Source organism: Apis dorsata, unplaced genomic scaffold (genome assembly GCF_000469605.1).
Source record: "Apis dorsata unplaced genomic scaffold, Apis dorsata 1.3 scaffold_5, whole genome shotgun sequence".
NCBI classification, from domain to species: domain Eukaryota; kingdom Metazoa; phylum Arthropoda; class Insecta; order Hymenoptera; family Apidae; genus Apis; species Apis dorsata.
In genome coordinates, this window is record NW_006263308.1 from 1,040,994 (window position 1) to 1,054,419 (window position 13,426).

Here is a 13,426-nt window from a genome sequence, read left to right on the forward strand (position 1 = left end):
TATTTAAAATCTGTTATGTATTGTCTTTCCCGTTCTTCTCTATATGTTAGTGTTACGAATATAGCTTGAAACACGTGCATTTATATTATAAATATTATATATTTATATTAATTTAATTTAAATTATTAAGATATAAATATAGTTAGAAAACCACATATCTTCTAAAGAGAATATAATTATATAATATTAAGTTTAATTAAGAAAAATGAAAATTTGTTTACTTTCATATTATTAAACATATCAAAATAAAAAAATTGAAAGAAGCATAAGGCTAAAAAATATTCATGAAACTAAAATTCATTAAAAAATCAATAGATATATAATATATAAAAACAGTTAATATATATATACAGTTATATACAATTATTATATATATATATATATGTATATAATATAATTATATATATAAAAAATCTTAATATTATTACTTGTTATAGCGATATAATGCAATGAAGAATTGAGAAATATTTATCATATTATTATTTTTGAATCGATCAATACGGATAGATAAATAAGATTTAAAAGGTTAGAAAGTTTTTCAATATTATCATTATTATTACATTAATTTTTATAAAATCAATGATGTGATCATATTTAAAAAAACAAACAACAAGTGTTTCGAAACTTCATATCGATGCAGCAAAGAAACTAAATTGATAATATTTTTATTTCTGATCGATGTAATTACTTTTTATCAATAAAATTTTAAGATATTCATTCATCGCCATTGTATAGCTTCTAACTTTAGATAAAGAATAATAATGGCTATTGGAAATAAACAGCGATAATAATAGATGAGTGAAATGAAATTATAATGACACAAGAATATTAGATTCCATAATTTATTTTTCGTATCGACTCAAATCGCGATTGATATCAAAATTTAAAGAGATAATGTTTTAAATTTATCTTAACATAAATCCGTTAATTAATGGAGTTTATATTACTTTATATGAATCTCTGAATAAATATTTGTTTACTATAAATACAGTCCATTTCTTCTTTAATTCAAATGTTTTCATATATATATTAAAGACATGTAGACGTTTCAGCTTAAAAGAATAATGAATTCTATAATCATCTAGGGACATTTACATCGAACGAATCCTGAAATCTGTCAATTCACGATCTAGGCAATCGCTTAGATATTTTTCTGTTATAATGGCAATTCATTATTTTATTGAGTGCAGAAATTTGTCTAATTTTGAATAAATAAATTTGAATAAAAAAATCAGAATTTTTCTTCATTGAAAAAATGTTTCATAAATAGAATTTTCATGATGGTAAGCTGTTTTCGAAGTCCACTTCGACCAAATTCGGTTTAAACTATTAAATCAAAGGAAAGGATGCAGAGGCATATCAACGGCGCAAGGATCTGCAGAAATAGCTCTGGTTGTATTATTCCAATGCAGTATGTAAATTTGTGGGTGTGCGATTTTAGCGATTTCAATATTTATGCATTCAAAAAGATGAAGAAGCATCACACAGATGAGCATTTCATATCGTTAATATATTTTTTCCGTTTATAGAAGATTTCGTCCATTGAAGAAGTCAACGATCAATTCACAATTTATTACTAACATAACGTAAGCATATGAATTCACGAAAAAGATAATTCCATTTTTTCATGTGAAAATAACAATTTCTGTCTTCACTGTCGTCAGTAGCGATTTTACAATTGCCCCCCGTTGATCCCGATTATGAAGAGTGGAAAATAGGGACAACCAGAACGATTATCAGAAGTAATATTGAAAATGAAATGAAAAAAATGAAGCAATAAGAACGTACATTTAGATCATGGGATATATAATTGCACAAATTTGACTATTTACGCATTCAAGAAAATAAGAAAATCTCATGTGGACAAGTACGACAATATTCACAATATTATAATTCAAATAGAGATTGTTTTCAAATATAACCTAACAAAATACATATACTCAGGAAATTGCATATAATATATATTACATTTGGAAGTATCATTTTTGTATTATTTTCTTACATAAGCGTGATTTTGTTAAGTTATTATTCCAGAATGATTAAAAATAAAATTCATATTTACTATTCATTTCATCAGAAGGATAAAGATAGAATGAAAATTCAAAGATCAGTATTATCTCTAGACTGTCCCAAATAAAACTGTAGGTAAACAAGAATAAAAAATAATAAGACAAAGAGATAGAGTAATAATTAATTCTTAATATCATTTCTTGAATAAAAAAATTTTTGAATGAAAAATCATTTTCCCAGAAAGATATTAGAAAGATAAAATGGAGTAAAAATTGGTCATCAGCGTCAAAGATGTTTCTAAAAATATTTAAAAGATGGCGGTAATAGTCAATTCTTATCATTTCTATCCTTTTATTATTTATTCTTTTTGACTATATTAATTACTTTCATTTTGCGACATTCTAGAAATGACATTAATTCTCCAATTTTTCTCCAATTATTCTATCTTTATCCTTTTATTATTCATCTATATTTGTTCTACATTATATATATTTTTTTAATTTATGTGCTAAAGAAACAGCATTATATTTGATTAATAATTGAAAATATGTTTTCATATGATTTTAATAATAAAATATTTTCATTTTTTATCAAATTTTTATGAAAACGTTATTTTGTTGACTACATTGCATAAATATTTATATTTTATTTAATATTTACAGTTTTATTAGTAATATATAAAAATAAATTTAACTTGAATAGTATTACATTTAAATCTATTTTTATAAAAAAATTCATAATTTGATATTATTTTTATTATATTAAAAAATATATTTTTATTATATTAAAAAATATAAGTGTAATTTTTAATTTACTCATTCAACAAGTTTTTTTACTATTTGTAACAATCAAAAAAACCATGAATATAATTCAATATATACAATACATAAAAATATTTACGAAAAAAAAATATCAAAGATTATTTTTAAAATCTATTTATTAATGAGATTTTATCAATTTTTGTGAAATTAAATTGAATAATTTCTAGAGGGCATACCATTTTGATTTTTTGAGCGATCGGTATTTCAGAACATGCAAAGTCTTATAAAATATATCTTTCTTACATTTCGTTTGTGCTGAAATGTTGATAAAATAAAATTCTTACATTAATTTTATCTAATTCTATTTAAAATAAATTAATATTTATTCAAGTTTTAATTTATATTATATCTTATAGTTGATAATACTTCATTTATGATTTTGAAATTATTTTTAATTTGTTAATTAAATTTAATGTCTAAAATGTCTAAACTAGCAATGTGTAAATAAATATATATTATTGTGCCAGAATTTAGGCATTTTAAGAAAAGTACAATATTTATCTTTTGTTTAAATTATTCATTACAATGTCATCAAAAACAGAGGTTACATTAGAACATTTTTATATATTTAATGGTACATATGCAAAAAAAGAAGGAGAGGCAAGTAAATCAAATTTAACTTTGAAATATATATAATTTTTTTAAATCTTATAAGTTTTTTTTATATATTTTTATTTGTTTTCTGTAGGAAGAAAAGAAAATACTTTATTATTATCCAGAAAGAGATTTAGATATTCAAATTAAAAATATAGGTCTCAGTGAAGCAATTATTAAATTTGCACAGTAAGTATTTTAATTTTAAAATAAAAAAGTCCAAAAATTAATATTACATATAACATTTTACATATTAACATTTCATAATACATTATGTATCTTTTTTTTTAAATTTAGATCATTTAATCCTGGGCAACCATGTGATTATTGTCATACACATAAAACTCGTCAAATTTATTATCAACCAGAACCAAATTTTTGGATGGTAATGGTAAGTTTTTATTATTATCACAAAAAAAATATAAAAAAATAAGAAAAATATATTTTATATTTTATATAAGATTAAATATTTGGTAAAATTTTAAAACTTTGTAGATTGTCGGTGTACCATATATATGGAAAGAAAAAGATGGTAATAAATATACAGAATATCAGTATGATGAAGTTTCTAGCAGTGTTTGTCAAGCTATATTAAAGCAAGCATATGTTATGTTTAGATTATTTATGGGATCATTTGATACTATTATTAATGAACCTGAATGTGGTTCTATAACATTATTAAAACATAAACTTGAACATTTTTATTCAAGGGTAAATATAATTTTCAAGAATATTTATTATAATATTTTTTTAATATAATTTTTAATATAATGCATTTTTTTTACAGTATTTAATGTCTTTAAAGTTAAATAACAGTGATATTTTAGATGTTTTCCAAGGTTTACAATTTTTGCCTCTTGATAAAATAACATTTCTACGAGTTCAATGTTTTATGAATCTTGTAGAAGCTATGTTTTCTCAAGTAAAATACACTGCATTTCTTTATAATGATCAAGTTGTATGGTTAGTATTATAAATAAATATCATATTATAATATATAATATTATTGTACATTGTTTTTTTAGGAGTGGCTTAGAACCAGAAGATATGCAAGTAGTTTATAATTATTTAGTAAGTACACTTTTACCAGCTCATCTTGAGAAAGAACTTCATGAGGGTTCATTGCCCAGAAATTCACCTTCACCATTTACTACTATTCATTATGGAAAGTTAGTAATCACATAATTATTTATTTTTTTTATGTACAACAATATAATGAATTATATAAATCTTATAGATTTGTCACTGGACCATCTAGTATTAATGAACCAAGTTTAATTGGAAAGTCTCCTAAAGTATTTATTAATTATTCTACAAAACCAGTTTCATTATATTTGGTTGTTTATAGAGCATTAAGTGCTACAATATGCCTGTTTGTTGATAGTAAGATTTTTTTTTTTTTTTTAATTTTAAACGTTTTTTATTTTAAAAATGTTAAAAAATATATATATAAAATATATATAAAAAATATGCTTATTTTACAGGTAAAACAAGTTTGTTAATAGATTTTTTTAAAAGTCTTGATAATTTTCTTGGTCCACAATTGACTACACTCGTTAGTTCTGTTGCAGAACAATGTGCTAAACACGTAATAGTTTCTTCAGAATCTTGCAAATACTTATATTTTAATAAACTTAATTTAGCTTATAAGAGTACAATACATCCAGATAATAGGCGATGTTCTAATGTACTTACAACATCTGAAGTATTGAGAGTTATTACTGATATATATAATGATACAAATAAGTTAGTATATGATACAACAAAATTTTAATACAAATTTTTTATTTGACGATTAATAAAAAAATATTTTTTATAATTTTAGATTAAAAGAAGCTGGAGAAATTATCATAAAAACTATGAGTGATTATTGGGTTGTTGGAAAGTTATCAAATTTAAGAGAATTTTTTGTAGTTATTCAACAAAAAAGTGCAAGTATAATGGAAATAGAAGGTAATAATGACAATATATATTTTTTATGATATATCTATATTGATTTCTAATTTAAAATTATATAATTGAGAATAATGTAAAAAATAATAATTTTTATTTCAGATGATGTTAAAAAACTTTGTGAAAAAGAATTAAAAAGTATATTTTTCCATTAATAAAAAAATCTATTAATAAATTTATTGGGTATAAATATTCAGTGAATATTTTATACAACGACTAAATAATTGTTTACTCTTTTAATTAATGTATAAACAATATGTAATCTAAGAAAATTAATATTGTAATTATAGAAATAATTTATATATAAATTTTAATGTAAAATATAAAATGTGTATATATACATATATATTATATATTTTTAATGTATTTAAAATGCTTTAAAATGATATATTTTCAAATAATATAACTATTATTAGATCAACTAAATAATATATATAAATCAAACAAATTTATAAATCAATTCATATTTTGCTTTTTGTTAAATTACACAATATATTTTATATAATTTAATTTTTATTAACAAAATAAAAAATAATATCAAGTGATAAATAATAATATGTGATCTTGAATAAAGATCTATTTTCATATTATTGATCATATTTTTTAATTCGTTAAAATTATTTTTAAAATTTCCTGTAAATTGTATAATGAAAAAATTTGAGATTAAATTATCATTAATTAATATTACTAAAAAATAAAAATTAATCAGAATTGAATCATATTTAAATCATAGATAATCGAATAGTACGTGTAATATGCATAAAGTTGGCGCGCGAAAGCGCCACTAACATTCATACTTAGAATTAATCAGACATGTCGTCGGACGTATTTGCTGGATTAATGTTCACTTGTAAAGATATAAATAAACTGTTAATTAGTTGACCTGTTTTGTGCAATGAACCGTATGAGGACCGCAATATGTGCGTAGTTGTATGTACACAACCTTTTTTCCGGCAATCCAAAGGTAAGCATACAAGAATGGCGCGCGCGCGCGTGTCCAATGATTGACTTTACCGTAGCAGACGGAACATATTGTTTCGTCGACATTTATTTCTACTTTAATGTGCGCAAATTTTCTTATTGAGTACGCACTAGTTGATGAAATAATTTTTCTTTAATATTTTTGTTATTTATTCTATTAAAATTTAATTTTGAGAAATTCTATCTTTATTTTTTGTCTTTACTCATTCTTATATTTACTCAAATCTGAACTTCCGATCCATACTCTAAATGTCAATTTGACAATTGTTGAATGATGTATTGTGATATGATATTGATGTTGAATAAATTAAAAAAATTAAAATGGAGAAAGATGATTTGGTGAAAATAAAATTCTACAGTGAGAATAAATGAAAATTCAACCTCGCGATAATGCGAGAAGAAAACTGTACTTCATACTGATCATTGATAAGGACCATCAAATAGGAAATTTCCAGTAATGTACATTTTTCATTTATTATCTAAATCAGGAATTATTATTAAACTTTATTACAATATAGCTATTTTATTTTAATATGTTTTATATTGTATTTTTTTTACAGATGAACGTTCCACTATATGGACTTCTTGGAGTTGTAGCTGCTTTATTAGTATATATTGTTGGAATTGGAATGATTGTGAAGTTATTCATTTGTCTACTTGCCTTAATTTTAGGGTATGATTCAATATATGATTGTTATTTTATATAGTATTACTTTAATTAAAAAAACATTAATTTATATCTTTTATTGTAGAATAATGACATGTATATATAGAACATATGGCGCAAATCTTGACAATGCAGTTAAATCTGAAAGAGAAGACTTAGATAAGAAGACTGAAAAGTTACGACAGGTAAATAGATATTAAATTAAATTATTATTTAAAAATTTTAATAATTTTTTTTTATTTTAGTATATTCTAGATCTATCTAAACAGAAGATGACTTTTACTTTAGATAGAAGAATCACTGGCAGCCGTATTATTGATGAGTCCCTGCAAGTACATAATCAGTTTATGAACTTTTATTATTTTTATGTACTTCAATGTAAAATAGAAAGAGTAACATAGCGATTTATAATTTTCCTCTATGTAGGAAATATTAGATTTTGTAATCAGAGATTATGTGGAACCATGGTACAGCGTTATTACAGATGATGAAGAGTTTATATATTCTGTTCGAGATACTGCTCAAAAAATAGCTATCAATATTGCAAATCGGTACATAATATATACAATTTAAAATATTTTTTAATTTTATTTTTATTTTTTTTAAAATAATTTAATTTTCTAATTAGAGTAAAAGGTGTAGATTGGATACCATATTTAACCACACGCCTCGTAGACGATGCAGCTTCTCATGTTAGGTTGTATAGACAAGCAAGAGCAAGAATAAAACAACTTCGAACGAAAAAAGTACAGAAAGGTAGTACCAGTTCAAGTACTTCTAGTGGTACTCCTAAAAAGATACCAACGCACAGACGAAATAAAAGCGAAACGGATGTATTTTGGTATTCCCAATCTAAGTTTTACATTCCCAATTTATGCTCTCTTACTGAACCTATTGAAAGTAATGAAGAAAAAGAGGAAGAATCATTAGAAAAAATATTTTTTGATTTGGAAGTACAAATGGAAAATAATTTGATTTGTAGAGATCTTTTGTGCACTAATAGTACTCAAGAACTTGAATTTCTGGGAGAAATATCTGAAATTTTGTTATATCTTGTGTTACCAAAAGGAGACTTTGATTGCTTGACTGTGAGATTTATTTTGAGGGAATTGTTAGTAAACGTGATAATTAAACCATTATTGGATTTATTTTCTGATCCTGATTATATTAATCAGGCGTGTATATGGCTGGTAAGTATATTATAAAGGCAATGTAAAAATTATAAACAAAATCTAATAATTTCATTTTTCTAGTGTGCTAAAGAAGGTGGTTTACCCAGTGATGTGTTTCTAACAGTGATCAAAGTAACGGATAGCTTAGATGAATTAACGGCGACAAAAAATATAGTTTGTAAAGAAATAGCTCATCTTCGTTCTAAGGATTCTGGAGGGGAGGATGATCTATTAGTAAAACAACAATTAAACAGTTTGCTTTATGTAAAAAAAATTCTGGAAACTAGGATTATCGGAATGCAGGAAGGATTGGAATCTGAGGCTGATGGAATTGGTGCTCAGCCTGATTGGAATAGGCTACTGATACCCGGACAAAAACTAGTGAATTTACCTCTAGATGAATTGTTAAAAAATAATATTGCATTAAGTTACTTCATTGATTATATGACTTCCATAAATGCAGAATCGTATCTGTTTTTTTATTTGAATATTTATGGTTGGAGAGTTTCAGCAGAACAACAGATATCGAATATAGAATTACAAAAGCTACATGCATCCCAAACTCCTGGTCTTATGGGTACTAAACGTAAAAATACAGATTTGGAAAATTTAAAGGAAGCAGCTACTAAAATCTATCAGCAATATCTCGGTGACAAAGCATCTCTCAAGTTACAATTAGATGATGCCTTAATAAAAACTTTATTGAGTAGAATAAGAACTGAGTCTGTGAAAGAAACATGGTTTGATGATCTTAGAGTTTGTTGTTATGAAAAATTGCAAAATGAAGATCGATTCCTACCAGGTTTTAAAAAGTCTGTAGCTTATGTAAAACTTCTCGCTGAATTAGATCTTTTGAAAGATCCAACATCTGAAGAAGATACAAAATCTCTGGACAGTATTAGTTTATCAAGTACGAATAATGAATTGGAAACTTTGGATGAAATATCTGAAATATATAAATCTGAAGACACTAAAATTGAATTAAAGGACAGTAAATTAAAATCTAACTCTTCTACAAGTTTAGCTAGCATTATAGAGCCAAATGAAAACAGAACAATTGAACCTGATTCTGAAATTAACATGAGAACTATAAAAAGCATACGGAAGGCAGCAAGCATAGATACAGATCATATTACTGAGGGTAAAGACATTTCTTTTTTCTTGGAATCGAATGTAGATCAATTTGTTAAATTAGATGAGAATACTTATGATCAGAATGCCATTAAGAAGCTACAGCAAGGAAAATTTGAAATAACTGCAAAAATTATTGAGACTGGTATAGTTAACGATCGTGGAAAGACTTATGGAATCTACGCAGTGGCTGTAACTAAAAATTATGATTCTGGTTATCAAGAAAAATGGCACATTTATAGAAGATATTCTGATTTCTATAATCTTCATCAAAAAATTAAAGAAAAATATTACGATCTGGCAAAAATTCCTTTTCCGGCAAAAAAGGCATTTCATAATATGGAGAGAACTGTTTTGGAAAGAAGAATGTTGATGTTGAATGCCTGGTTGCATCAATTAACGAAACCAGCTATTGTCGAGGGACATATGGGTTTACAAAATTTGTTATTGAACTTTTTGGAACAAGGGGATTACGATAAAGGTGTTACCGGCGGACAGATATCAAAAACAGTAAGTGTAATAATTAAAATATCTTTTCAACAATTAATTAAACAAAATAATAACAAAATAATTAAAGATAGACAAAAATGTATACATTTTTATATTTTTTATGTATTTTTTATAATTATATTGTTTTTCAATTAAAAAATATAATAAAAATAATTAGAAGTATTTTATTCAAAGAATTTCAGTTACTTGATACATTTTATATATATATAAAAACATTATAAAAGATATTTAATTCTTAATTTAATATAGATAGATACTCTGATGAATCCATTAAAAACATCAATGAAAACTGTAACTCAAGCAGTGAAAACTATGCCAGATAATATGTTGAATACTGTAGATGGAGTTATGGATAATATAAGTAAACTTTTTGGCAATCCAAAGAAATCAAGCGCCTTATATGAAAACACTAAAGTTGGTGCTAGTCTAGATGTGGAGGTACTTATTTTTTTTCTTTAAACTATATTAATAATCAAATTTAATTATTATATCTTAATTTATACTTTTTTCCTATTTTAGACCGACGATAACATTCCTTTACGAATAATGTTGCTTTTAATGGATGAAATCTTTGATCTAAAAGTAAGAAACCAATGGCTTAGACGAAGAATAATTACATTATTGAGGCAAATCATTCGTACAATGTTTGGAGATATAGTAAATCGAAGAATAGTCGAGTATGTTTCTTTACTAACAAGTCCAGCTAGAGTAGCAGGCTATTTAAAATTATTTAAGTAAGTAAATTTACATTTTACTATAAATAATTAATTATTAATAATTAATTAATTAACATTAACTAATTATATTACATTATAGGAATAGTTTTTGGCCCAATGGAATTAAAGCCGACAAGAAACCGCCCAGAGATACAGAAATGAAAAATAGAACAAGAGTAGCAGCCAAGATTGCTCTTCTATCATGTCTTTCGGATGAATTGAAACATATCATAGGCAGTGAAACAACCAGGAAAGGCCTTCTGAGAGTATTTGAACTTTTTCAACGACCTGTGCTCAATAGGAGACTTCTGTACGTGCTTCTAGAAGGAATTATAGAGACTCTGTTTCCTCAGAATAATTTGGTGGATATTTTCCGAAAACTTTATTCAGTTTCACCACGAGTACAAAACAAAAATTATCAAAAATCTTAAGATCTAATAATGTTCTTTGGAATTTAGCAAGTTTATGAATCTTTTCATAACGAATTCTATCTGCGCCAAAGAACAGAAACTAGATAGTGGAATAAATGATTATTATGATTATTCAACATTTTTGGGTGAGCAATTGATTTCTCTCTGATTGTAAATGATTTGGAGAAATCATTTAGACGAATAGATAGTTCACAGAAAAAATTAGGGGAACCAATATTCATGCCTAGATGAATTGTAAAATATAAAGGACGTTAATCCATGCTCATGTGAAAATTATCTAACTTATTAAAATTAAGCGATCATGTACATTATTATCTGAGTCCATTTCATTGCAATAAGTGAAAAAAGAAGAATAAAGAACAAAAATCGTTTTTTAAACTGGGAACAAATTGAAAGTTTAAAAAAAACTTTCTGAACCATAATAATCTTTCAATTTCTAATATGTATATTCAAGTAAAAAAGTGCAGTAATTCAGTGGCCAAATAAGTCTAATAAACGATATAATTATAAAAAAAAAAAAATGCACGAATTAATTCGAGCACTTTCAACAGTAGGTTTCGACTTAACGAATCTCTTAATTATTTCACACATATTTAAGGATATTGTGCATTCCAATTTGCATTTCAACGATGTACTTCATACTAAAATATGAAAAAAGAAAAGAACACTTTTTACACGTGTACTAGAAGACCAACTTTTTCACGACGGCGTTATTCTTTATCATACAAACCGTCGCGAATATATATTTAATTCGTAAAAGATTTTCAATGTATTGTGCCATTTTAAATCCGCATGTAGTAAGGGAAAAAAGGTAATATAAAATTTCTATTTATTTTGAATTTTTTTGGAGAAAATCTCTTCGGTAAGTTATAAGTTTGTAAAATGTTAATTTAATTCTCTTGTCGTTAATGGATAATTATTTTCAACGACAGTGTAAAATTATTGTAAATGTCGTACAATTGTATATATACATAAACGTTATTTCTATCGTGTTAAGGCGCCATATCTGTCATCGTTTACTTATTATTAAAGAAATTGTTTATAAATCGATACTATTTACTCTCTTCTCGCATCCCTATCTAGCATTATTATAGAAAAATTATAATTGACTGCTAATATATTTTTGAAAACTTTCTTTTTAAATATAAAAATCTTTTTTTTATTTTTTTTTTTTAAGATCTAAAATTAAATCAAAATTATTGAAATTTATGATTTGTGAAATAAATTATAAACATTTCACATAAAAAAAGCAGAGAAAAAAAATTAAATTTATAGAGTTGCATAATAAAAGATTTGATACTATGTTATGAAGATGAAAAATGAAAAACTAATTTTCTGATTATGTTAAAAAATCATAGGTTCGTACTTCAAAAGCTGTGATAAAGAAACTTGTTAATTATCCCGAATCGATTAACCGTAGTTACTAATAATAGCGGGGGAACTCGCGACGAGAAGAGAGAAAAAAGTGAGCGAAAACAAAGAAACTTTATTACCGGAGGCCTGCTGCTGCAAAGATTAGGGGATGTATTAGGAGAAAAAGAGGGGGAACGGGTACAAGAGCATCGTCTCATCGTTGTCGCGTCATACGGGGATATTTTGCTCGGGCAAAAAAAGAAAAAAAAAAGAAGAGAGAAGGGGGTTCTCTAAGTGTTTTTAGCGTCTGAGGAAGAAGGGTCAGACTAAACCAGGCCATTTTAATCCTTGTAAATTTCTTTTCATTCATCAGGCTCCTCATCTCTTATTTTCCTTCTTCAAATTTTCCTTCTTCGCAATTTGCAATCTTCTAAATGGCTAGAAATTAATGCTCTTCAATAAATGCTCTCTCCTCATACCTTCTTTCTCCTTTATCGCAATTTTATATAGATACCTATCGTTTTACTATTTATTCGTTTTTAAGAATCTTCCTCCTACTTCTGTTACAGATTATTTCTTTGGAGGGTCGAAGGAACTTCTTATCCCTCCCCCTCCCCTTTCCCTCCCCCTAAATCTTATCCTTCCCAATTTCTATCCCGGAACCTTTATCCAGATCATGGCTTCGATCTCGAGACCGCTAAAAACGTACCTACTCTACCCCATTGTGGCAAAAAGAATCGGCGGTGGCGGGACTAGCGCATTTTCAGAAGGGGTTCCAGCAGCGGTCGGCCCCCGGGCTCTCTCTCCGCGCGAAAGCAGAGGGGAAGTACATCGTCAGAGGCGTACACGGCCGGGCAACGACTACCGAACGATGTACTAACGAAAGAAAATCGATATGCATGATTCACGCACGCGAGAGAGGACGCCTCGAAGGGGGTCCAAGGGGCAGGGGTACGCAGGGGTGGGTATATACGTACGGTGAAAGGCTGTAGGAGAGGCAATAGAGGGGAAGGGAGAACGGAGAGCCACTCTTCTCCCTTCGTGCTCCCTTTTGCCGCGAACTAAGGGGACGGAGAGAGCTGTATGC

General features: G+C 26.4%; 2 protein-coding genes across 4 annotated transcripts; both read left to right on the top strand.

Moving 5' to 3' along the window:
- The first annotated feature begins 3,021 nt into the window (after positions 1-3,021).
- Positions 3,022-5,549, top strand: LOC102674943 (vacuolar fusion protein CCZ1 homolog). The gene is made up of 10 exons (XM_006607557.2): positions 3,022-3,431; positions 3,520-3,614; positions 3,723-3,816; positions 3,921-4,136; positions 4,213-4,388; positions 4,451-4,594; positions 4,663-4,808; positions 4,910-5,171; positions 5,251-5,378; positions 5,481-5,549. Exons 1-10 carry the CDS (start codon positions 3,357-3,359, stop codon positions 5,531-5,533), a joined length of 1,389 nt encoding a protein of 462 aa, XP_006607620.1. The 5' UTR covers positions 3,022-3,356; the 3' UTR covers positions 5,534-5,549.
- Positions 5,550-6,143: 594 nt separating this feature from the next.
- On the top strand, positions 6,144-11,790 carry LOC102674630 (sorting nexin-13-like). 3 transcript variants are annotated; one of them, XM_006607554.2, is made up of 10 exons: positions 6,144-6,342; positions 6,920-7,032; positions 7,112-7,211; positions 7,272-7,358; positions 7,453-7,577; positions 7,655-8,216; positions 8,280-9,839; positions 10,089-10,277; positions 10,359-10,573; positions 10,656-11,790. In XM_006607554.2, the coding sequence occupies exons 2-10, from the start codon at positions 6,920-6,922 to the stop codon at positions 10,984-10,986; spliced, it is 3,282 nt and encodes a 1,093-aa protein (XP_006607617.1). In that variant the 5' UTR covers positions 6,144-6,342; the 3' UTR covers positions 10,987-11,790. The 3 variants fall into 3 exon arrangements, with proteins under 3 accessions (XP_006607617.1, XP_006607619.1, XP_006607618.1); XM_006607556.2 differs by lacking the exon at positions 6,144-6,342 and adding an exon at positions 6,377-6,818 and having other exon boundaries at positions 10,656-11,779; XM_006607555.2 differs by lacking the exon at positions 6,144-6,342 and adding an exon at positions 6,797-6,813 and having other exon boundaries at positions 10,656-11,779.
- Positions 11,791-13,426: the final 1,636 nt, after the last annotated feature.

Coding starts and splice junctions, on each gene's coding strand:
- LOC102674943 (XM_006607557.2), top strand. CDS start 3,357: ATGTCATCAAAAACAGAGGTTACATTAGAACATTTTTATATATTTAAT. Junction 4,389..4,450: donor TATAATGATCAAGTTGTATG/GTTAGTATTATA, acceptor TTGTTTTTTTAG/GAGTGGCTTAGAACCAGAAG. Junction 4,595..4,662: donor ACTACTATTCATTATGGAAA/GTTAGTAATCAC, acceptor TAAATCTTATAG/ATTTGTCACTGGACCATCTA.
- LOC102674630 (XM_006607554.2), top strand. CDS start 6,920: ATGAACGTTCCACTATATGGACTTCTTGGAGTTGTAGCTGCTTTATTA. Junction 9,840..10,088: donor GCGGACAGATATCAAAAACA/GTAAGTGTAATA, acceptor AATTTAATATAG/ATAGATACTCTGATGAATCC. Junction 10,574..10,655: donor GGCTATTTAAAATTATTTAA/GTAAGTAAATTT, acceptor ATTACATTATAG/GAATAGTTTTTGGCCCAATG.